The following is a 22,905-nucleotide window of genomic DNA, read 5'->3' on the forward strand; positions in this document are numbered from 1 at the left end:
ATTGCTCGAGCAGAAATGGGGGAAATGGGGACACACGATCACATGCAGACATAGCCTTGAAAATGCCAAATAGAGGGAAAAGTTTTTTTCCTTGACCTGTTAGTCTGCACCTTTCAGTCACTTTTGACTAGGCTAGATCCAGGAGATCTAGGCTCCATGTAATTTGGAAATTAATATCGAGGTTTGGAAAAAGAAATATATTTTTTGTTTTCAGCGGAATGAGAACTTCTTATAGCTTGATGATGTGATGAAATGTGGATAGCAGTTTACAAGATACCACAAGATGGTGCTAGAGATGGACGACTTCAAGGAGCTGCGCAGTAGCAGCCACAGAGTCTTGTTTCTGGGCACCAGTCAGGCCAGAGGCAATAAAGAGAGGGGCTGGTAGAGAATCTCCTTTTCTGCAGTCTCTTTGTATAAACAGGGAATATGGAGAGTCACACTTAAAGCACACAAACAGATTTCTTTGGGTAGAGAAATTATGGACAAGCAGAATCAAAACCAAAGTGACACTAAAATAATGTCTGTTTATATGCATCTTCAAAATTCATACCATGTACATGTAAAAGTAGCAACACTCAAGGGAGAGTATTCTTCTGTTTGAATCAGCAGGGAATTAGAAGACACACATGCATTGTATTTACTGGGATGGCACCCTGACCACATCATCCTATCTAAGAAAAAAGAACCCTTGACATCAGACTGTGAGTGCACGGTGAGCATTTAACAACAGGGAAGAGGCATAAACAAGTCCTTCTACCGAGATGTTGTGTTACTGAAGATCCTTAACTGAAACTGCATCATTTGGATTGCTTACAAGTTTTAGCAGTTTTGTAATTGCACCTATGTGAGATTGTAATAATTTGTTTAGACTGTAGAGACATTCAGTGTCTACTGAATGTTGAACAAGGATTATGGCCCTTGGCTGCTGAGCAAGGGTTATGGCCCTGAACCACAAACAACACTGGTGGCCATTGCTCGGGCAGAAATGGGGGAAGTGGGGATACACCATCACATGCTGACACAGCCTTGAAAAAATATCAAATAGAGGCAAGAAAAATGACAACTTCTAACCCAAATTTCTAGCTCCTTTGGCTCCCTGTAATGAAGGAAGTGTATGTAACACAGAGAAAGATCACTTGCTTTACAGTTATTGTAGTTTTTCTCACGGGTTTTATTGCAGGAAGTCAAAAATATGGTCAAAATACTACAAGTAATATATGAAGAATACTTGCATTACATTGGTCTAAGTGAACAAAATGCAGTACTTTATTTAAGGCACAGCTTTGGAAGGGCAGAAATACAAGAGCGACATATATATATTATTTTAATAATTATCACATCTGTTAAATGAAAGTTAAAGAATATAACTGTTGTTTTAAGCAGTAAAATACTAATTATATTTCATATTTGAATGTTAGACACATTGGATTTTATTGTAAAGTGTTTGAAACTATATTTTTCTGAAAGGCTAAAAATGAAAGCCATTCTGAAATGGCTTCTTCGATTTTCTGTTTTAAAATAAAATTTCTAAATTATTTCCACCTCACATATTAAAAACTTTTCTGCCACTCACAAGACACTTAGATTAGTGGGAACTGGAAAATGTCAGTTTGAAGGGATTTTATGATCAAAATAAAACTCCAGCAAAGATTAGGATAGAAAATTTTTAAACTTGCTTTACTATGTACATTAAGAATTATGAAGTTGTCTGATTTTACTGTGTTTTATGAGAAAAGAAGTCAAATGATATTACTATCCTATATATCAAATCCAAAATTGTGACTGCTGTATTCCATAAGGGCTTATTTTCCCTTGAATTGCTAAAATGATGGCACATGGTAAAAGTACAAAATTCTGCATATAACCATAATTTAAATTTTAACTATAAAACAGATTCAAATTTAACTGAGGTAAATGTTACTTTTGTGGTGATATCAGCAATGCTGATTTCATTAATATGCTTTGTGCAAGCTTTATGGTGACTTGTCGTCTTTTCATCAACTTCCCATCTAGCACATTCTGTAATTTAGTGAGGTGACTACACTACCAACAATAAATGTATGACTATGAAGTGTTAGTGTATCAGATAGTGAAACTAATGTACTTACTACGACTGAATCTATTTCTTGTGTAACATCTTAAGCAGTTTAAGTTAACTTGATTCTAGTGTAATAAATGCTGAAATTAATATCTAGAGTTTTGGAGTTTTTCTTCACACTACCTCTTGGCAGTTTATTGAACTCTTGGCAGGTCCAGAGCTTGTAAGTATTATTTAGAAAATATTTAAAAGCTCTCTTCAATGAGCATTATAACGAACATAAAGATTTTCGCTATTTGAAGAATACAACAAGCAAGCTGTGAAATCTTTTAAGGCCTCACAGACCTTTGAAGCTTAGTTTACAATAGAAAATTGCATTATTGCAATGTGCATTGGCGTGATTGACTGACTGATGTTAGGATTCTTATTTCAGGTGTGCATTGTTTATTATACCTGCACAGGATTATTCCTGCAAGTGTGTTATATTGTAGGCTGTTTTGCTGCAACTAAGCAGCAGTCCCTTGGTGTAGGTGCACCATGCCTATCATTTATACACACAGAGTCTCAAATTACTTGCATCACAGAAAATGGCCACTAAATCAGAGTGGAAGTCCATGTACAGCAATGAAGAACCAGATCTTTAACCCTTAGTGATCCTGATAACTTTCAGGTTGTTTTCTCATGTATTTCAAATATGTTATGGTTTGCAGGGCATGTTCTATAGACATTTAAGTGTCAACATCTTCCATTTGGCATTGACCGACCCTGTAGCTCTAAGGTAAGTACTCTTATGGCTCCTCCAGTATAGCCCACATGAACACTTAGTGTTTATTTTATTCATTAATTTTGAATATTATTGTTTTTCTGATGCTGTTCTGCACTCTGCTTTGCAATTGAACATGTGATTGTATTTCCCTCTGTGACTTAGAAGTGGAAGCCAATACATCAGAGCAATTTTCTGCTGCATTTGCAGGCATCTCTTATGGCCCATCAGTTCAATGTGCCTCCCTCCCTCTGCCTGCACATTGTGCATCTGATGGTCTGTGTACATTTTCTTAGAGAGCTGCCATGCTGGAGAGATGCTGAAATTGCATAGTGTACTACATGGAGCTTGGAGCTACAGGTGCAGAGACATCTTCTAGCTTCCAGCATCTTCCCTTGCTCTCAGAAAGAGTCAAGACACCTTTTCTGACTCTTTCTCCAAGTCAGTCAGTCAGGATATGTACATATGCATTTAACAAGTTCTGAAAGTTTTCTGAAAGTTTTCTTGTCACACTCAGGTGAGCTTATAAGAGACAGTTTATAGAAAGTAAAATGCTTATCACATGGAAAACTAATGGCATATTTTATGATCATTTTCATATATGTTCCTTATTGTTGCCATCTTTGAAATATCCCCTGTATATTTTCCCACACCAGAATATTTTGTTTCCTTAAAAACACAATTGGAAGGTAGGACACAGAGACTGATCAGTTAGTATGTTTTTCAAACTTGACCTTCCTCTTTTGCTATTGAATGTCCAGAAATAAAGGATGCTGGTGGCTTAGATTATGAAAATGTAAAAATTTAGCCCAAACAGAAATTAGCTGGTCTCAAACTTCCTCATCTTCTTAGGAGATGTATGGGCACTTAGGCCACCGAAAAGTAGACAAGTTACTTTTCCTCTAAATATGACACCCTGAAGTAAAAATTTTTTTCCTCATTGGGCTCTTTGTTTTCCAGCTTGCGAATATCAAGTGAGTCATCATTCACACACAGATAGTAACTTCTGTCTTCATAGCACTGGAACTGCACTGAAGTTCCTTGGTTATGCATGATGAAAAGGTTATTCTCTTCACTCAGCTATGAAAATACACAACATAAAAACCACATTGTATTTCTAATGCCATTCTATAATGTCAAACGTGACAAAAATTCATGTATGCTGTTAGTTTGTTATATTTTATGCTTGTTATACTTTTCTCCAGTGACTCATATTTACCAATTTTTAAATAAACCTTAGGCAACAACTAATAATTTTGGGATAGATTCTGTGATAACTATGAATAAAAGTAATACCCATGTCCCTCAAAAGACTGAGTAATACTAGACTAATAGATGCATTCCTTTGCTTCATAAAAACACCAGCACAGTTTACTCAGTGTATTTATGATAACTTAAGTTTTTCATTTGGTTATTTTCTCACCTTAAGCCTACCCTATCAATTGCCACTAGTAGTAAAATATCAATCCACAGTTTTGCTTGTCTCTTTTGAAGTAAAATTAGAATGTTACAGTAAAAACTACTCTTAAACAACTTACGCTCTATTACCTGTGGCTTTTCTGTATATCTCCAGTTTCCAATGCACTTTTTAAAAAGATCCATCTCTGGACCAATAGCTATTGTCTAAAGAGCTACTCTGTGTGTGTGTGTGTGTGTGTGTGTGTGTGAGGGTGGGTGGGTGTATGTGTTTGTGCTGACTGGGCATCTCAGGGTGGGGATGGAAAAATAGTTGCAAAAAAACATCACGCCAGCGAGAGGAAGAGTATGTGCTGAAATCTGCAGAAACTGCTAAGCTTGGGGCTCCAAAGGGCTGCTGAACCTGCCCGTGGTCTCCAGCACTCCTCCAGCACTACCACAGGTCATGTAATCCACATCACATCCAAGCGGCTGCTGTAGCTGGACGGAGATTACAGGGCAGTGTGTGTGAGCACAGCTGCTGGGACCAGCAGCCCTGGGTGTGACTGTGCACAGCTGCCTGGAACCTGCTGGGCTGGGGGTATGAGCCCCTGCTCCTGCCTCTGTGCACTGAGAGAAGGAGTAACTGTGAATAAATACTGTGTGAGTAGTTACCTGATGCTAATAGTGGGACATTAATTAGTAGAAGGTTGAGATTTGTGTTTCCTCCAACTCAGCTTCCTGCCAGACAGCAGGGAATTTAGAATATCCTTTGGGAAAGACTGAACATATCAAATTCAAATTATTTTAACTTTCAACACTCTTGCTCTGCCTATCTTCTATAGGTCCGCCCGTGTTCTGCCCAGTTCTATAACTCTGACTAGTCTGGTGTGTTATCATTGCTTAAGGGGACCTCTAAAAGGAAACAGAATCCTTGAGGAAAAGCAGGAGCGCATTTAAGGGTATCAGCTTGCTGGAAATTACAGTGTTGGCAATAACCACCTTTTGACAGAAGGAGCAATGTGTCCTTTTAGCCCGTACGACAACAGGAGATGGAAAGAAATTGTCTTGCAATTATTGAGGAGTACTTCAGAGAAACTTGGGGAATACACCTTCAAAGCTATGATGGGAAGCAGCTAGAACACTCTGTCCTGATCAATTAAATGTAACAACAGCGTCTGCAGCTTCAATCAAAAAACATTTAAGTTTTAAAAAATACTATTAAGGAAGTAGAAGAAAATTTGTCTTTGGGAAACGAATACCTACTAGGGACTCAGAATGTAAAAAATAAACATAAAAGGAATGAGAATGTTTGGTGAAAGAAATCCAGTAGAAGCAAGGAAAGAGATTCATATGTACAACGCAGAAATTCACGCTAGAGCAAGGGAGATTCCAAAGGGGTTTTGTAAAGCAAAATTTGCATGCTTACAAAGGCAAATTGAGATTCAGAGATTTAAAAATACCCACTGTACCTGCATGAAATGATGGAAAATTAGATGGAAAAGTGTAAGAGGAAAATTATTTAGAGAATGGCGCTATTTGGGTGGGAGAAGGAAGAAGAACTCAAAATAGAAGCATAATGAAGCACCATCAGGGCTGGGATGCGCAGCAGGTCATTGGAAAGAGCAAAATGTTTTGCAAGAAATTACGGCAGAGGTGATTTTCTATTATGACCTGTAAAGGAGGATGATGAGAAAACCTGGAGAATGTGGTGGACTACTGCCAGATAATGTTCCTCCCAAGGACAGTTTCTACAGTAGGACTCAAGACAATTTGCAAGTTCCAAGAAAAAAGCTGCTGATTTTTAGTTACAATCTGATATTTTGCTTTTCGTTGCATTAAATGAAGAACCAATTTACAGCTTAGGTTTCACATTTAATGACAAAAATTTCACCTTTATTCATGTCCCACAAGTGGTTCACAATGCACTTGAAATAGAACACATATGCTCATGTCAGAAAAATGCCACAAATATTGTCTTCACAGGCTAAAGAAAAACATGTCAGTGATGGGAACTACAGAAAAAGATGTGAGAGAGTAGTATACAAGTTTTAAAATTAATAGACTCAAAATTATATAAAGTCAGATCAAATATGGCACAATGAGCATTACTCCAAGCTAGGTTCAAATCCTGCACTGTAACCTAGGAAGAAACTAGAAGATAAGAAGGAATGGATTTGAAGGCCAGCTGAAACAGAGCATCTTGTCATGTTACGATGTGTTACACAGAGTGTGGGGCACACTGCAATCTACATTTTGCCTCAGATCAAAGAGAATCAAAGAGCATGTGATCAAAGAGACAAGAGTCATGCAATGATGATAAGCAAACTAGTAAAACTGAGCTGCCACCTCAATTGTATCACAGAAGTTATGGACATTGGAAGGCGTTACAGATTAGTTATGTGGTTTGTGGCTAAAACAGGATTGATGACACACCACTGGAAATTTTGGCTGTTGTGCAGTGCATGCACAACATCAAGAGCTTCTCTTTCTTTCCACTCAGCCTCAGTGCATAAGCTGGGATGGGCAAGAGGATGAGACAGAACACATCTAGAAGGACAGCTGTGTCAGAGTGGCCAGAGGGATACTCTATGTCATGTGATGTCATGGCCAGTCATAACGGATGTAAAGGATGGAAAATGTGGGGTTGGGAGGATGGGTGTTTGCTTCTGAGAAGACTACTACTCAGAGACTGGCTGAGCATTGGTCAGGGGAGGAGGTGAGTAAGTGCTTTTGCATCACTTGTGGTTTTTTCTGACCTTCATATGTTTTACTTTTGAGTTTTTTTCTTAATTCAAAAACTTCCTTACTTTTGCTCTTGCTATTCTCTAATAAACTGATAGTGTGGTGTTGGTTCTTGCAAATGTTAAATGTATGTTATAAGGTTAGAAGAAGTTCTGTTAAGATCTGGTGTCTCTTCATGTAAGTTTTCTAATATTGAAAGTTAAGTAGCTAAGCACCCAGCACTGCCCCTTGTTCTTTATTCAGTCCCTTGTTGTGGTTCAATAAACATTTTTAAATGTTAAGAAGTGAGGTGTCATTTCTTGCATGTTCTCTCCCCTGACAGGAGAGTGGGTCTGAATGAATATCTGGTGCAGGGGCTTGGATGCTGGCTGGAGCAACACACCTCAGTCTATTTTTTTACCACAGCTGGTCCTTCCTGACAAATTGGGCTGTGCTTCCAGCCGTGGGTCAGTCAGCTCCAGGTGTGTTGGACATCCCTCCACTGAAAGAAAATTTTGGCCTGTACACTGCTGCCAAGGTGATCAATAAAAATGCTTTGGCAATATCAGCTGTGGCATTCACTCTGCCACCTTTGATTCGATTCATACTGAAGGTGCAGGATCTCTGATACAGCAGCCCTGAATGACAGGAATGTTCAGCCCAGAACAGTCCACTTTCAACATCCATCAGACTCTGCGCTGGCCATATGTGACCACTGAAGAGTGAGTGAGGCTTGCAGATCACTCCCTGGCTTTTCAATAGATGAATCAACTTTTGGAGCAAAAAGCCCCAAAACTTCAGGCTGCATGCTGGGTGCCAAAAAGGACTGTGTCTCTGTCAGCTTGCTGCCAAGCACAGTAAACACGGCACTGTCAGTACTTACAAGGTAAAAACTTCAGGATCAAGGTATCTTAGGGGGCCTCACCAGATTTTACATGTTTGGAGTTTATTTTGGCCTACTGGAGTAAAGAATAAGTCTCTTAATAAAGTCTTTCATGACTGCACAGCCTCTGGTATAATCTCCTTCCTTCTTGTCTTCATTGAACTACTCAGTAAAATAGAGAGGCTTGTGGAATAAAAACTTTTGCAGCTCTTAACAGAACTTTCACAGCTGCAGTACTTCAGGTCCCAGTCCACCCAGGCTGGAATATTCCAGTCAAAACTTTGGCAAATGCTGTCCAGACACAATGATCTAATGATCTAAACCTTGCATTATCCAGCAGGGAACAATAACTTGGAAGAAAAACAGCCTGATCCAGCAATTGAAATTGCTGAATACTATCCTTTAGTATTCTTTTACGCATATGTGTTAATTAATGAATATCTGAAACAGAGGGAAAATTGGGTGCTACTAGTACTTCAGAAAAGATGAGAGGGTGATGAATACATCATCAAAGGTCTGAGTGTAGCAATGGGTCAAGAATACATTAAATATTATTATTGAACCAGAAGTTACACTAAAGTAAGATACTACAGATGTAGTAGTGTATGTGTACTGAAGATGTGTACTTCTGTGATAACCATTGTATGCTCACTAATTTCTGCACTTCTGGAAGAGTAAAAAAAGAGAAATAGTAAAAAATTCACACAATAATTAATGCAAATGATATAAATGGGAGCTGTCTTACCTACTGGGAGAATTATGAGCAATGGGTGGGGGAACTGCTTTTAAGTGGAGAATCTAAAGTGAAAAACTGTTCTGTAGCTCTGAGATCATTCTGTTGTGTAGTTAATTGCATTTTTTTCTATGATATTATTAATTATGATAAGCATGGTCTATTATAGAGTTAGAATAATCACAGTTATAAGCAAATGTCCTGAGTCAACTGTTGGGGTTGGCTTCTCCACTACTGCTCTGTCTGGGATGCTGCCACTGTGTGAACTGTGTGAGGCCATAGCTGTGCCTACAGTGCAGTTTTCCACTTGAACCAAAAGAGCATTGCAATAAAAATTGGTGTTGTCTTTCTGACTTAATCCCCAATCAGATGTTATTAAACTATTACTTGCTGTAATTTTAAATATTTTATTGTTATTACAATCTAATTAATATATTAAAATTAATTTAATAAAAGAGGATTCAATTAATATTGATTGTGAACCATGTCTCAATGTTTCAATTGCCTTGGTTACAGAAATGAAAGTTTACAACACTCTATACAACTCTTCCTGGTATAATGATAGGGTCCGCAGATTCTCACATTTCTGCTAATTCTACTGGCAGTCTTCAAACAAGAAGACTGCCAGTAGAAACAAGAAAAACAAGAAAATGCCTGTCTTTAAGATTAGCTATTCAAAGCTAGCAGATTAAATATCACATTGCAGCCCTGAATAGCTTTGTCATTATCCACGAGAAGTATTTCTCCATCTCAGTGCACTACGATCCTAAGGACAATGCAGGCATTATTCATTACACCAGGAATGTACTGATCAGTACATTCATTTTAGAATGTTTATGAGGAATCTCATGATTCAGAGTTGACTATGATTTGGCCTCTTTACCCAGCTGGATGTGGTTCAAGTGCAGGTTTCTGATTTCTCCTCATACAAATGAGTAACTGTTTTTCTCCTATTTCAGGGTATCAGTAAGAAACCACGACGAGCAGATCACTATCTGTCTTACTACGTAATGAATGGGTTCCCAGAAATCTTCTTTTAACTATGTTTAAAAACACTAAGTGATATATAGATCTCTACAGGTAATTGTTACAGCTCTTTCCAGATGTCTCCCAAAACTTGCTGCCCCAAGGACACTAAACCTCTGTGAACAGCTCCAGTTTAAAAATTGTATGAAATAAAAAAGTGTATTAAAAATAATTTGCAAAAGTTAATATGACTGTGATCGTTTATAACATACAAGGGAGAGACTAAAAGTTGCATTAAAAATTTCCTAAGCTTTGCTGCTTTCTCCTTCTGTGGGGAGCCAAAGAATATTAGTGGCAGAAGAGTAACTCAGCAGAACTTGAACTGAAGGACCCACTTAGATTTTCCAGGCTCAGAATGTAGCAGATTTGTTCATTAATTATCAGTAGTGTAGCTCATACCTGTTGGAAACCATTTCAGATAGATGTCAATTTACCGGAATTGGAAATTCAATGCTTACTGATTTAGGAGAAAAGTCAGCATTTTAGAAATTTTAGGCTGGGAATTTCAGGTTTTCAGGGTTTCACAGAACATCTTATGAAGTTCTGAAACTACTTGGGTCCAGATAGTTCTAATTTTGCCTGGTGAAATTGGAAAGATTGGCTTTTCAGTTGAATGATAAAGCCACAGGGCTACAATTCTAATTAAAAATATTATTAGTTACATTTCCTTAGTTTTGCATTTTCTCTAGATTATAACACCTACTATCCTAAAGTTTAGGTATCCCAAAGAGCAACTAATTTCCTTCATGTGCCTACTATGTTTTATCATTTCTATATAGAGAAGAGTCAACAAAACCAAGCTTTCGTCACAAAAACATGTGAAGAAACCACCCATTTAACTGTATTTCTGTCCATAATACATTACTCCCGATTTATAATCATCTGATTACATGAAATCCATCAGATGAATTTCTGATTCGTCTGAAAAAAACCCTGAAAATGACAGGGTTTTATTACTTCCCAGAAGTTTATGACTGATGGATTCATTAGTTCTTTAAACATCATAACTTTTGTAATCTGATCCTTCTACATACCTTCTGCTAATATACTCACCCAGATTTTCTGTATCTTGCCGAAGAATTTGTACCAGATAAAATCTACTTTTTGTCTCCCTTCATTTTGTATAAGCATAATAATACAGGAAACATATCTACCTCTCATGTTTTAATTCAAAGTCGGATATTTTGCCTGGAGATTGAAGGATGTAGTCATTATTGTATTTTTCCTTTTCTGAGAAAAAAAATCAGCTCAAAGAAAAGTAAGCAATTTGTCACCTAATGAGTAACAGGATGAATTCAGATGCCCTTTTTACACACCTGTATTTGCATATACAGTCTCACACACAGGTTTTTATTTGTTTGATCATGATTGTATACCTGTTTAAAGTCAGGATTTTCATGGCTGCAAGTTTTCGTATCACATCCCTTAAATGAAGGACAATCTGGCTCTGAACAGGATGCTTTTAAGACCTGTGTTTACAACAAACAGATTTATTAATTTTTAAATTTAATTTGGTAATTTTTTCATCATATTTTGCTTTTCAAACCCATCCAATGTGGCATTAGTTCTTAAAAAATGATATTTTTAAAAAGTTCATTAATTATTACATTCAAATAATCCCAGATTAATAAATTGACAAATTATTGAAAAAATTTCATTGATATATTCCTGTTTCATAATTTGCACAGCAAAATGAATTGGGTTGAATGCAAATACTCAAGACAGTCCTTCAAACTATGTAATGTTCAGGTCCTATTTAGAAGTGCAACCCTGATTGAACCATATTGTACCAGGATACCAAAATTTTTTTCCAGATAAGAAGCCTTGTCCTGTTCCATACCAGAATCCCTGTTGAGACTAAGGAAATTATTTGTATTGTGCTGGAAAAAGAAAGGTTTGTGATCTTTCCAAGGTTTTACACATTTGCTAGATGCTAAGTATGTCTTCATCTTCAGATAAGAACTGCTTTCTATTGTGTCAAGAAACATAATCTGGTATGACCTGGAATTTTAAAATAGTTCATTGGAAAATAAAATCCTGTGGCTGCAGCTCTCTGGCCACAGAGAGCAGCAGGCACAACTTTCCCAGGCATTGTCCTGGGGAAGGCTATGAGAAGATCAGAGAAAAGAATGATAAACATTCCTTATCTTCACTTGCTGCACTGTTGTTGTGCTCATGTGGAATGTGTTATGGAGATTTGTTTACCGAAGGGTGATTTCTTAACTGGACACTGGTGGTGGTGCTTGGAATCAATTCACCAATCTGGTCCAAGCTGTGTCAGACTGTCTGCAAGGGCAATGAGTTTCTTAGAAGTATGGTATGATATATGATATATGATATATGATATATGATATATGATATATGATATATGATATATGATATATGATATATGATATATGATATATGATATGATATGATATGATATGATATGATATGATATGATATGATATTATATTATATTATATTATATTATATTATATTATATTATATTATATTTAGTATATGATATAGCAATTGATCAGCCTTCTGAAATCATGGAGTCAATGTTAATTATCACCCCATGGGGGACCTGTGCTATGATAAATCCATTCAGGCTCAACACTCAGTTCTTCTCTTGATTTGGTAGAACACCCTTCAAAAAATTGATTTATGAGAAGGTAACCTCTGAACCAGAAAAATCCTTTAAAAATAGTTGATGTTTCAAGGACAGAAAGGAAAATCCCTTTCTGTGAGTAATAGGGCAAAATATGATTTATGTGTCTTACAATATATATTTCCCTAGAAAAATTCAGGAAATAGATTTTATGAATAGTCATTTGTGAGTTAAAAACAAATGAAAAAATCCATGACTTTTTGAGAAAGCATTTGGTGATTTCCACCATCATGCATGGCTGACATTAAGAGGGTTATTCTTTATCTCAATATCTCTGTATAAACAGAGCTTCTTGGACCTTTGCTCTGCTGTAGACGGTAAATTGCAACAAAATATTCTTTCTCAGACAGATTTTAGCACTGGCTTTAATCCCTCTCTGGGGAAGACTAGCCTTGCCTTCCCTTCCTATCAGAAGCAAACCTTCACAAGATTGGAGAAAATGGGAATGCTTAGACGCCAGATGGCAAATGTTTGAAACTGGATGTTCAGCTGTGTTTTCTCTTCATCACATTCCTTGTTCTGTGATGTGCATTCATTGGAAGAAAACAATTCCCATCTTAAACTCACCTCTTTCCAAGGCAAGACTTCTGCTTTTTACTCTCCTCTTATTTTCCTGCATGTTTTCTGGCTAAGAAGCTCCCTCTTCCTCCACAGAGACTGGAACTCATCATCCCTGACTATCTTCTAGTGGCAGTAATCAACTATCTAACCCAAAAACTTTTGCAATAATCTTCTCTCAGTATTTCATAAAAAAGAATAAGGGGACATACTCAGAAGTTATGAAATGTAGAAGGTGGTAAGAAAAATGAATTTGAAAAGTTCTGTGGGGGAAATTGTCTTACAGTAAGAGAGAGCATCCACATGTTATAAAGAAAATAAACAATTTCTTACCTTCAGAGAGAGATTTTTCTTACTCTTGCACAAAAAGACAAATTCATTAAGCTTTGATCTCTGTGTGAGGCTCACCAAAATTTTAGAATCTGCTTTACACAGAAGAGAATATTGTAATAATATGAGTATCACTTTATAAAATAAAGAAGAGCTGAATATGCTTTACAAAGAGAAAACATACTTTATAGGCATGGGAATAGGCATAAATATAATCACTCTTGATACCTTTCTCTTGTCTAAAGTATTTAAAGCCTGTGACTTTGTGAGACTTTAAATTTGCCATATATATAGTTAATTTCTCTACTTTTATGGTCAATGTATGAAATATCAGTTGTACATTACTACATGTCATATGAACTACAAAGGCAAATGTAGTGGTAGATAACTCATATGTGTAGTAAACACGTTTACTCTATACACCTGGCTATGTATATGTCAATATGCAAAATGTAGGATTTTTTCCCCTCTACTTTTTGCATGTTTCTAGATAATAATCCTTTTACTATTATAATTGTGGGTGCATTGGATAAATTCCATTTTTGAGCTAAAACTGTTTTTTCACCTGCAGGAAGTAAGATGATATCAATAATATGGGAATTCTTCAGCCTGCTAAAGTGACAATGTTCATTGTTACCTTCTGGTACTTCAAGACGTCAGCAAAAAGTAAATAAATTAAGGTACCCTTTGCCAACCCTTACAGCACACAAGAGCATTACCTAGCAAACCCAATATATATGTATTACATACATTGTAATTACATATTACAATGACTGCTCAGTGATGCTATACTTATCTGACTGGCTTGCAAACTTACTTCAAAAAACACCACTTGTGCTTTTAGAAGTATGACAAGTTCCATTTAAGGCAGAAAATATAAAAGAAAGTGGCAGTTGATCTATATGTTTAACTACAGCAGCTGAATACAAATTTTAAAATGTTAGATTATTATGCATTACCACTTACAGTTAAGGAGTTTGGAGTATTACCAAAGGCATTTTTTTGCTTTTGAAGGATACGGAGAATTAGCAGAATGTATTCATCTCACTTGACTAATTTTAGCTTCTCTTGGACCTGATTTTAGTTGTCTTAACTTTCCTTAAGTGTAATGCTTTTGTATTATTCTTCTGAAGGAATTTTTCCGAGACCACTTTAGCATGAAAATAACATTAAAAATCCTTGTTAAAAATTAAGAAAAACTCAAACTGACTATGCCTTATTCAGTTTAAATGAGTATTTAGATAAATATAGTAGGCTACTATAGCAGGTCTACAATTCTGTTATCTTGTATTACTTTTTGTGATATCACCTTAGATTGCCTCAGGGGCAATGGTCCAGTTTTAGTTGTAGCATTTAAGAGACATATCAACAGGCAAGAGAGATTTCTTATCGAAGTCAAGAGTTTTCTCTCTTGAAGGCAAGAGTGACAACAAAGGAGGTATGCAGGAGTCCATCCAGTTCACCAGGGACACCCATCAACATAACTTACGTCTCAACTATCCTTGTCTTGCTCCATCTAGAGTTTATTGTGACTTGCTTATACATTGTTTAGTCTGAGTAAGTCCAAAGGAGCCCAACTTTATCACTTATAAAAGATGTGGCAACTGGTCTATCAAGCAGCCAGAGAATGGCAAGGAAAGTAAGGAACCTTATTGTGATTGTATATCAATGATACTTCCACTCTGATGGATTTTGAATTAATTACCTTGTCTCTCTGGTCACTAAAACCTTACCAGAGTCCAAGGGGCAATTTTAAAATCCATGCAAAGAAAATGCCTTGAAATTAAATAAATAAAAAAACATCTTGCTTAGGGATATCCCTATTTGGTATTTGGGAGGATATCCCTATTTGGTATTTGGGAGGATATCAGTATTTTTATACTGTTCCTTAGAAATCTTCATTTGTCCCTTCTTCAAGGTACATCTGGTACTGGACCAGATTTGTTCTTATTGTTACAGGAACCCTTGATTATTGGAATTAGAGTGCATTTTTCTTCCACTGTAATAGCTGAACTAATATATCTTTGATTTTCTCAATAATTTCGTAAGTGTATAATATGAAAGTTCCCAAAGCCTCCTCCTTCTTCATATTAATTTCTCTTTGGTTTTCCTCTCCTGCTAAAACAGGTCTTCACTTTAAGTCTCATATGCCAGCAGCAGAACACACACACTTTTCTATAGAAAAAATTGTATGTTCCAGTTTGTATACAATATATTCCCTTACATACATTTGCTTTCAGTCCAAGTCACTACTCCTAATTTACAAATTTTTTAACTTTGAAGATTTCTACTTATGGAACACAGAAAGGCTCTTTTATTTTTAGACCTGTCCAGTAACCTGAGCTAAGTGAAAAATCTGATACAGTATGTTAGTTCTAATGGCAAGTCTATGTGTAAAACACTACTACCTTCTTTTCCTATGCTCTAATATATTTTCTAAACCAGACCCTAACAGAGATGATACCTTTTTTTCCCCACAAGATGTTTTTCATTACCTGGTGCTTCATTCCTTGTGAACACGCTTAACCACGCAATATCTAAAATAGAAGGTATTTAACAAATACGTGGAATTAGAGATCTAAGCATTCCTCAGATTTAAAAAAAATAGAAACCGCTTCAAGAATTGTTTTGAAACATAATCTGAGAAGAAATGTCTAATTGCAACAGACATCAGATTTCTTTTCTTGAGGGTCTCTGAATTCACTTAACCCTGTAAGGTTGTACAGTTAGACTTGTGAACAGGTACACTGAAGTCTGAACACTGAGCTTAAAAAGTGTATTGATTGCTTAATTATATTTTGCAACAGAGAATGCACCTAAGAAACAAGAAGATGGTGACCAGCTGTAAAGCCTAGCATGCTATTAAAGAGGAGCCTGAAGTCCCTTGGCAGTGAAAGTGAGTACCTTAATATTAAATGTATGGGACTGGAAGGCAACAAGAAAAAATAGCAGCTTGTTCCTGGCTTTTCTAACATCAGCCTGAATCACACAGCCAGTCAGCTGAGGAAAACATCATCCACTTCTGGTAAAAATGTCACAAACATCCTTGATACAACTTGTTCCTAATATTACGTTGTTGCAACTGCGTCATGAATATATGTCTTTGGTGCTTCTGTGCGCAATTATATTACACAACATTTCCTTTTTTGTTGGTGGTGGTGTTTTTGGGCTTTTTTTGTTTGGTTTGATTTTGGTGTCATTTTTGTGTTGCAGGAATATCAGTGTCTTCTACATCAGGCTTGTCAGACCATGTATTTGTTCACAAACTGCTTCCATTGTATACCTATACAGGTTTTGGTTCTGTTCATAAATTAACAATAATAATTGTCTGAGTGACTCCAAAATTTGATGGAGTTATCAAGAAAAAGATACTGAAAAATATATAAAACACACTTAAGTACCCTATCAGTGTAGCTGTCATTATTCTCAATTTAATAGAATGAAAGTTTTAGTAATTCAATTAAAGATTAATTAATCAATTAATCCAACTAAAAGATTTCAACTTTTCCCTCTATTTATGGTTAAAAATGTGTTTTATTGAGTTTTTTTCCTGCTTTCATATCTCTGGAAATGGTACCATTCTAGAATAATTGCATAATTCTAGAATAATTGCATTTGATATAATTTAATTTTTCTCTATCCTCTAACAAGTCTTTGCATGATGATAGCTATGATAACATCTCTGGTGTCAAATACTGAAGCCTCTTTTGAGACAAAAGAGTTCAATTAAAAACAAAATAACCCCACAAATTCCAAAATGTGCCCTATTCTCCATTTTGCATTTGTTTTTGAGCATTACCTTTCCTTTGTCTCTCTCCTGAGCTAAATGTCTAGACTTCCCACTTAATCAAATGAGTGTAAACAATATAATCTTATTATTTAAATATATAATAAACCTACTGCAAATCAGGATAAAAGTATTCTTGTATCATTATCAGTGTTCATACAGATCCAATATATTGTTATGTCTACAGAGAACAGGATCACTTAGAATCATTTAGATTGGAAAAGACCCTTATGATCATTGAATACAACCATAATCTGACATTGACAAGTACACTATCTTCCTAATCACCACATCCAAACACCTAAATCCCTACTGAGTGGAGACACAAGAACTTCCCTGAGCAGCCTGTTCCAAAGCTTGGCAGCACTAGCAACAGAGATATTTTTCCTAATATTTGATCTAAATTTCCCCTGGCACAACCTGAGGCCATTTCCCCTCATCCGGCCTCTTGTTACCTGGGAGAAGGTAACAAGACCCCCACCTGGATACACCTTCCTGTTTGGCAGCCGTAGAGATAAGGTCCCTCTGAGCCTGTTTTCCTCCAGGCTAAACACCCCCAGCTTCCTCCACTGCTCCTCACAGGACTTGTGCTCCAAACCCTTCCCCAGCTCCACTGCCCATCTCTGGACATGCTCCAGCGCCTCAATGTCTTTGTTGGAGAGAGGGGCCCAGGGACATGTGACACGTAATAGTACATTTGAAAATTTCCTGAGTACTATACATGCAATTGGTGAGTTTTGGTATGTAAGGAACATTACCTTCATGGGATTGTGAATCCTTGGTAGATATTTCATGATGACCATCTTCATCTATATCAAAATGCACTATTTTTGAATTGTCAGTTAGTATATAGCATTTCGATGTTTTTCGCAGCCTAAACCCTAATAAAAAATGAGTTATAATTCATTTTACTATCAGCAAAGAAATTACATCATTCCATTAGAAAAAGATCAAGGGCATTTTTAACAATCCTTACTTGATAATCTATGTATATTTGAACTATGAGCAGTATAGCCAACATACTAGAAATTATCTAGTATGGGCTTAAGCAGCTGTTTTGAGGACTTGGTATTGGTGTGAAGAAGGACAATAAATATTTCTTTGCTGAGAAGGTTATGTCAGTGACCAGGAAACTTGCCTGTTTCACAGTTTTGCATTTTGAATATTGGATCTGGGTATAAATAGGACTTTCAGGTAAGAGTGCTAGCTAAAAAGCAGCATTTAGTTTGGGGATCAGATATCTTGTCCTAAAAAAAAAATAAATAAAAAACAAACAAAAAACAAACCAACAAACCCAAGTCTTTCTAACTAAAAGCTGCCAGGAGGGAAATTGCTCTCTTTCATTCCTAAATGCAACTGTGTTGTTCTGGATGTCAGAAGGATGTATGTCTGGACACCTTGATATGAGACACCTCCAGAATAACACTGTAAGTCACAATTTTGATTATGTTCAGCTGAACATTGTTTTACTGGAAGAGATTTGATACTTTCAAATGCAGTTACGACATTTCTGAAATGACAAAGACCTCCAGGGTATGCTGCAAGATAAAAAATCCTGCCTTTGCCAGAATAATTAGCCAAACAAAACAACAGGATACACAGAATGCATCATCAGTAGCATAATGTTTTAGGAATGCTTGACTTCACAAAAAACTTTTTTACTTATTTTATAATAAGATACCTGCTCTGAAACATCTGTATTTAGGCAAATATTTTGAAAAAATTTCATTTTTTTCAAGAAGCTTTCTTTCCACCCTGTTTAGGCTGAGCAGAAACTCTGCAGAAAGAGAAGGATGATGCACATTCTGACAGCTTGAACCACACACTCCAGAAGTGGCAGGTTCTGTGTTGGACCTTTGATTATATGTATAGCTGATTTGTGGTTGGACAAAGATTTTCTCTTCAAAGGCAGCTGGCAATCAGGCTTCCAGAAAAAAACATGGGTTGTTCTAAAAAGTAACGGAACAACTACAATAATCAATACAGTAAATCTTTTTAAAAAATTATGTTAAAGTAGCTATAGTTCAAGAATTCTACTTATAAGTAGAACTAGAGCACCCAAAGAACTAGTACAGTGCCCAAACTAGAATGGTTGGCAGGTCTGCTTATCATTCACCTTCTCCAGGGAGGTACATTTGTACATTAGGAATTACTGGTATGAACATGGTGGGATGAAAAATGTAATGTCAGTATTTTAAGAAGTATTTCTGTTCTGGTTATTTTAAAGGTAGCTTTGGGGTTCTATTTTTCACCAAATATTTTTCTTTTTGACAGAATTATAGAAAAGCTGCTCCACATGCTTAATTTTGTTGGAATTTGCCTTGGATTGGAATATTCTTTTCAAGACTATAAACATATTTGTCACTCAGGGAAGAGTTACCTGAGTTTACAGGAGCTGTTCTCATACTTGCATGCAGACATGTCGTCCTTACAGACCCCCTTCTACGGAGAGGCGCTTGATACGGCATTATGCGGCCTGAGCGGAGCAGCATTGCCAAGGCGTTGAAGAAATACTGATGATGATGATGATGATCTCACTTGACTTCCTTTTTTGAGTCCTAAAGTAGGAGTTAGAATTTGTCACAAGACTTTGTGTTTCCATTGAGAAACAAGTTTTCAAATATAATTTTGATAAATGACAGTTAATAGAAGTAGATAGACTCTAAAAATGTTTGACTGCTTGCATGATCCAAGCCTTTGTCCTGCAAAGCAAAAAAACTGCGTTTCCAGTGATGGTAAATCAGTTAACTACCTAACTTTCACTAAGATGCACATCAACATGGATAACACAGTTGTGTTGAATGAATATGTTTTGAAAGACTTCCCCTAGGATAATATATAAGCAGTGTTTGTGACTTCAGTTTTTGTTTGTCAATCATAGGAAGCTAGCTACATTTTGCTAACTGAATTGAAAAATCACATTCATTTTGTGGATACAGCATAAGATAATTGTCAAAGTATTAATAAGTGATTGAAAATTATGCTGACTGATGATCTGACTCTCAGAGGTGTACATAGGTATGTTGCAATATCTTAAACCAAGGTTCAGGAAATCTTGCCTCAGAAATGAGGACTTGAATTTGGAAACTTGAGGAATATGTTATAATTATTAAGGAATATCAGATTAGATACCTGAAGGAGAGCTTGATGTCTAAGAATGTGAACTGCTTTGATGGTGCAACCACCCAGGCAGCTACTAAGGTAATCCCAAAGTTGCAATTTAAATCACTGCATTTCAGGAAAGCTAAGGATCTTACTTTGGTTTAAAGAAAGGAAAGCTGAAATTCTGAAGTCTACATGCTCTCCTGAAGTCACCTGTTTATGGCAAGTGTTTATGGCAAGTGCAGACCAAAGAAAACAACAAGCTTCAATTCTGTCTGGTATCCTGGAGAATGAAACAGGGTAAGATGGGTACAATTTTAGCCCCATGCAGCCTTGCACAGAATAATTAAATATCTGTCAGACCAGAAAGATTAAGGCTCTGACACAAGTGTAATGGTTTGTAAATTCACCCAAGGAAGAGTATGGCAGTCCTGTTTTCTGGTTTGGCTCACTTCCCTGATGCAAAACTTCATATTAAATTTTTTACATGAAATGAAAAACTTCTGTCCTGGCAGTTCTCTTGTTACCAGACTAAAAGGGATAACTACGGCTCTTATTCAGTCTCTTCAACTCTAGTTATAACAACATTCAGTTAGATCACTGAAAAGTGAAATATTTGTTATATGGGATTGCTCTTCCTTGTGAATAGGGCTCATATAATTAATGATAACTTCCAGTCAGAGGTAGAACGAAAAAGCTGGGTCTCCCACATCTTGCTGAAACTGCTTTATCACTGAGCATTCTTAACAAAAAACCCCCATTTTATGTGGGGTTTTTTCACCAGGAAATTGGTCTCTGGAAACTTCCACCTGTATCGGGCTCTATGGTGTGTGTGGACAGTAATGCCACCTTGTGGCTCTTGAGAGATGTAAGTCTCTAGGCGCTCATTAACATTAAAGACTCAAGACTTTGCTGGGTCTGCGAGGCTCAAAACCACACAATAACCTACTCAAGTTTCTTACTAAAAACAAGTGTAATTCTAGTTTGGCTGCTCTTAATCAGAAGTTCTGAAGATCCCAATTCCTGGTTTTGTTCTATCTTCAGTCTTGCCCCTGCATTGCTTACACTCGCAACAGTAAGACAAAAAGGAGAATGTCCTCAAGTCAGGACTGAAGAATTCCAGAAGATGGCAGGCCAGTTCAAAGACATTCTCAGAAACATGTTTAGGAAGTGGATAAATTCTGAAGAAACTTTCTATGATGAACTATGGACAGGTAACCTTGATGTTATGAAGGACTGTACTAAATTTTAATTAGTTTGGTTTGTTTAAACAAGTAGAAAATGGAAAAGTCTGTGGTAAAACTTCACCTCTGTTGGCTCTCCAGAAGCCAGTTAGTTGTTCTCCAGAACAATTAAAACTCCCTAAAATAAATAAAACAAGCTTTCACACCTTGAAGAGCCATATATTCCTTAAGACTGAGTGACATATAAATGCTCCCATTTCAAGAAACCTTTCCTGTCATTACATATTCTTATACACACATCACCTATGCCCACATTTTTCACTCTTTGTCACAGTCTTTTATGCCATGTATATCTTCCTATGTTGATTTCTTTATCCTAATGTCTTTCATACCTATTTCTTCGGTTATTTTCTCTCTTCTGTAAGGTATATATTGAAGTGGACTAAGAAGACTTGGATATTGTTCTTGGCTGCAGATGTGTCAACCACTGTTTTCATAACTTGGTTCTGATAAGTTTCATTTTGCATCCAAACTATGTATAAAGGAATTAAAGTTCTTTAAACTGCTGAAACTAGCAGCAGTCTAATTACTTTTAAGAAATTAATGAGTATGTTTGTGGCCAAAGAAAACAAGATCATACTAAAAGCAGAAGAAATTTGTTTTTTACCACTACATGGATTATATTAATTCATTGATATGAAGACAGCAAAGAAAACCTCTTATATAGCCTCTCTTGCTCCCGTTGTGATCTTGCTTGCTTTCTCTTTCATTTAATCCCAAGACACATGTGATCATAAAATTAAATTAAATCAAATTCAGTACATAAAAACAACATTTAAAACTGTGGAATTCATCCATATGGTGGTATGTTCCAAATATTATCTCATACCATGTTGACAAATTCCTAACATATGTCTAAGATCCTTACAGTGTCAGAACTGTTTTAGTTGAGTGTATTGGGTTGTGGCTGTCAGGCCTGCTAGCAGAGGTAGTAATTCCTCCAGGTTTATCCAATTTAAAAGTGGATTAAAAAGAATTTTTGGCATCCTCTAGCTAATAAAAGATGAGGTTATAGTCTCCTTCAAATCAGGCTTTACAAAATCTATGATCTAAACAAGACAGGAGTACACAAAAATGAACATAAACTAGATGAAGAAAGAGATTTCTTAAGAAAACTTTAAGGTCAACTGAAACAATCACTCATAAAATTTCAACAAAGAGTCTGATAACATAATCTTAAATTATTTAATCCTGCTGTAATCTGCCATTCTTGCTTACCTTATTTTGTCTCTGCTGGGACACTTCTACTGAACAGAATGCTAGAAGCAGCTCTGTTACAGCCAATTTATTGTCTGAACAGAGGGCAGGAAGCCAAACCTCTGAATAAAACAAAAGTCTGACGTGGATTTAATCTTCTAGATCTCTACACACTCTCATTTATATCAACATTCCAATGGTTCTAACTATTCCTGGAATTACAAAAGGGTTGGAAATTGTAGGAGCAAACTTTTAAATGCCTGTTTCTGTATGATGCCACAGAACTGCCTAGAACTGCACGCAAATTTTTAGCCACTAGTTTTGTGTATTCTATTCCTATATTTTATGTCACTAATGTTGTTCTTGTTATCTGTCATTCTTCCAGGGCTGAGTCACGTGCAGATACTAGGGTTATAGTAATACAGACATATTAAAAGTAGGAGTTGTAGCCTCTGTTTCAGGGAGCTCA

General features: G+C 36.4%; 1 protein-coding gene across 2 annotated transcripts; it reads right to left on the bottom strand.

Moving 5' to 3' along the window:
* Positions 1 to 1,251: 1,251 nt before the first annotated feature.
* LOC131571309 (uncharacterized) lies at positions 1,252 to 22,487 on the bottom strand. 2 transcript variants are annotated; one of them, XM_058823975.1, is made up of 7 exons: positions 22,458 to 22,487; positions 19,274 to 19,451; positions 17,652 to 17,774; positions 15,602 to 15,643; positions 13,110 to 13,198; positions 10,942 to 11,034; positions 1,252 to 3,884 (listed from the first exon to the last, which is right to left on the bottom strand). In XM_058823975.1, the coding sequence occupies exons 2-7, from the start codon at positions 19,383 to 19,385 to the stop codon at positions 3,696 to 3,698; spliced, it is 648 nt and encodes a 215-aa protein (XP_058679958.1). In that variant the 5' UTR covers positions 19,386 to 19,451; positions 22,458 to 22,487; the 3' UTR covers positions 1,252 to 3,695. The 2 variants fall into 2 exon arrangements, with proteins under 2 accessions (XP_058679958.1, XP_058679957.1); XM_058823974.1 differs by having other exon boundaries at positions 13,110 to 13,201.
* Between the last annotated feature and the right edge of the window lie 418 nt (positions 22,488 to 22,905).

The sequence above is a fragment of the Ammospiza caudacuta genome, chromosome Z, assembly GCF_027887145.1.
Source record: "Ammospiza caudacuta isolate bAmmCau1 chromosome Z, bAmmCau1.pri, whole genome shotgun sequence".
Lineage (NCBI taxonomy): Eukaryota > Metazoa > Chordata > Aves > Passeriformes > Passerellidae > Ammospiza > Ammospiza caudacuta.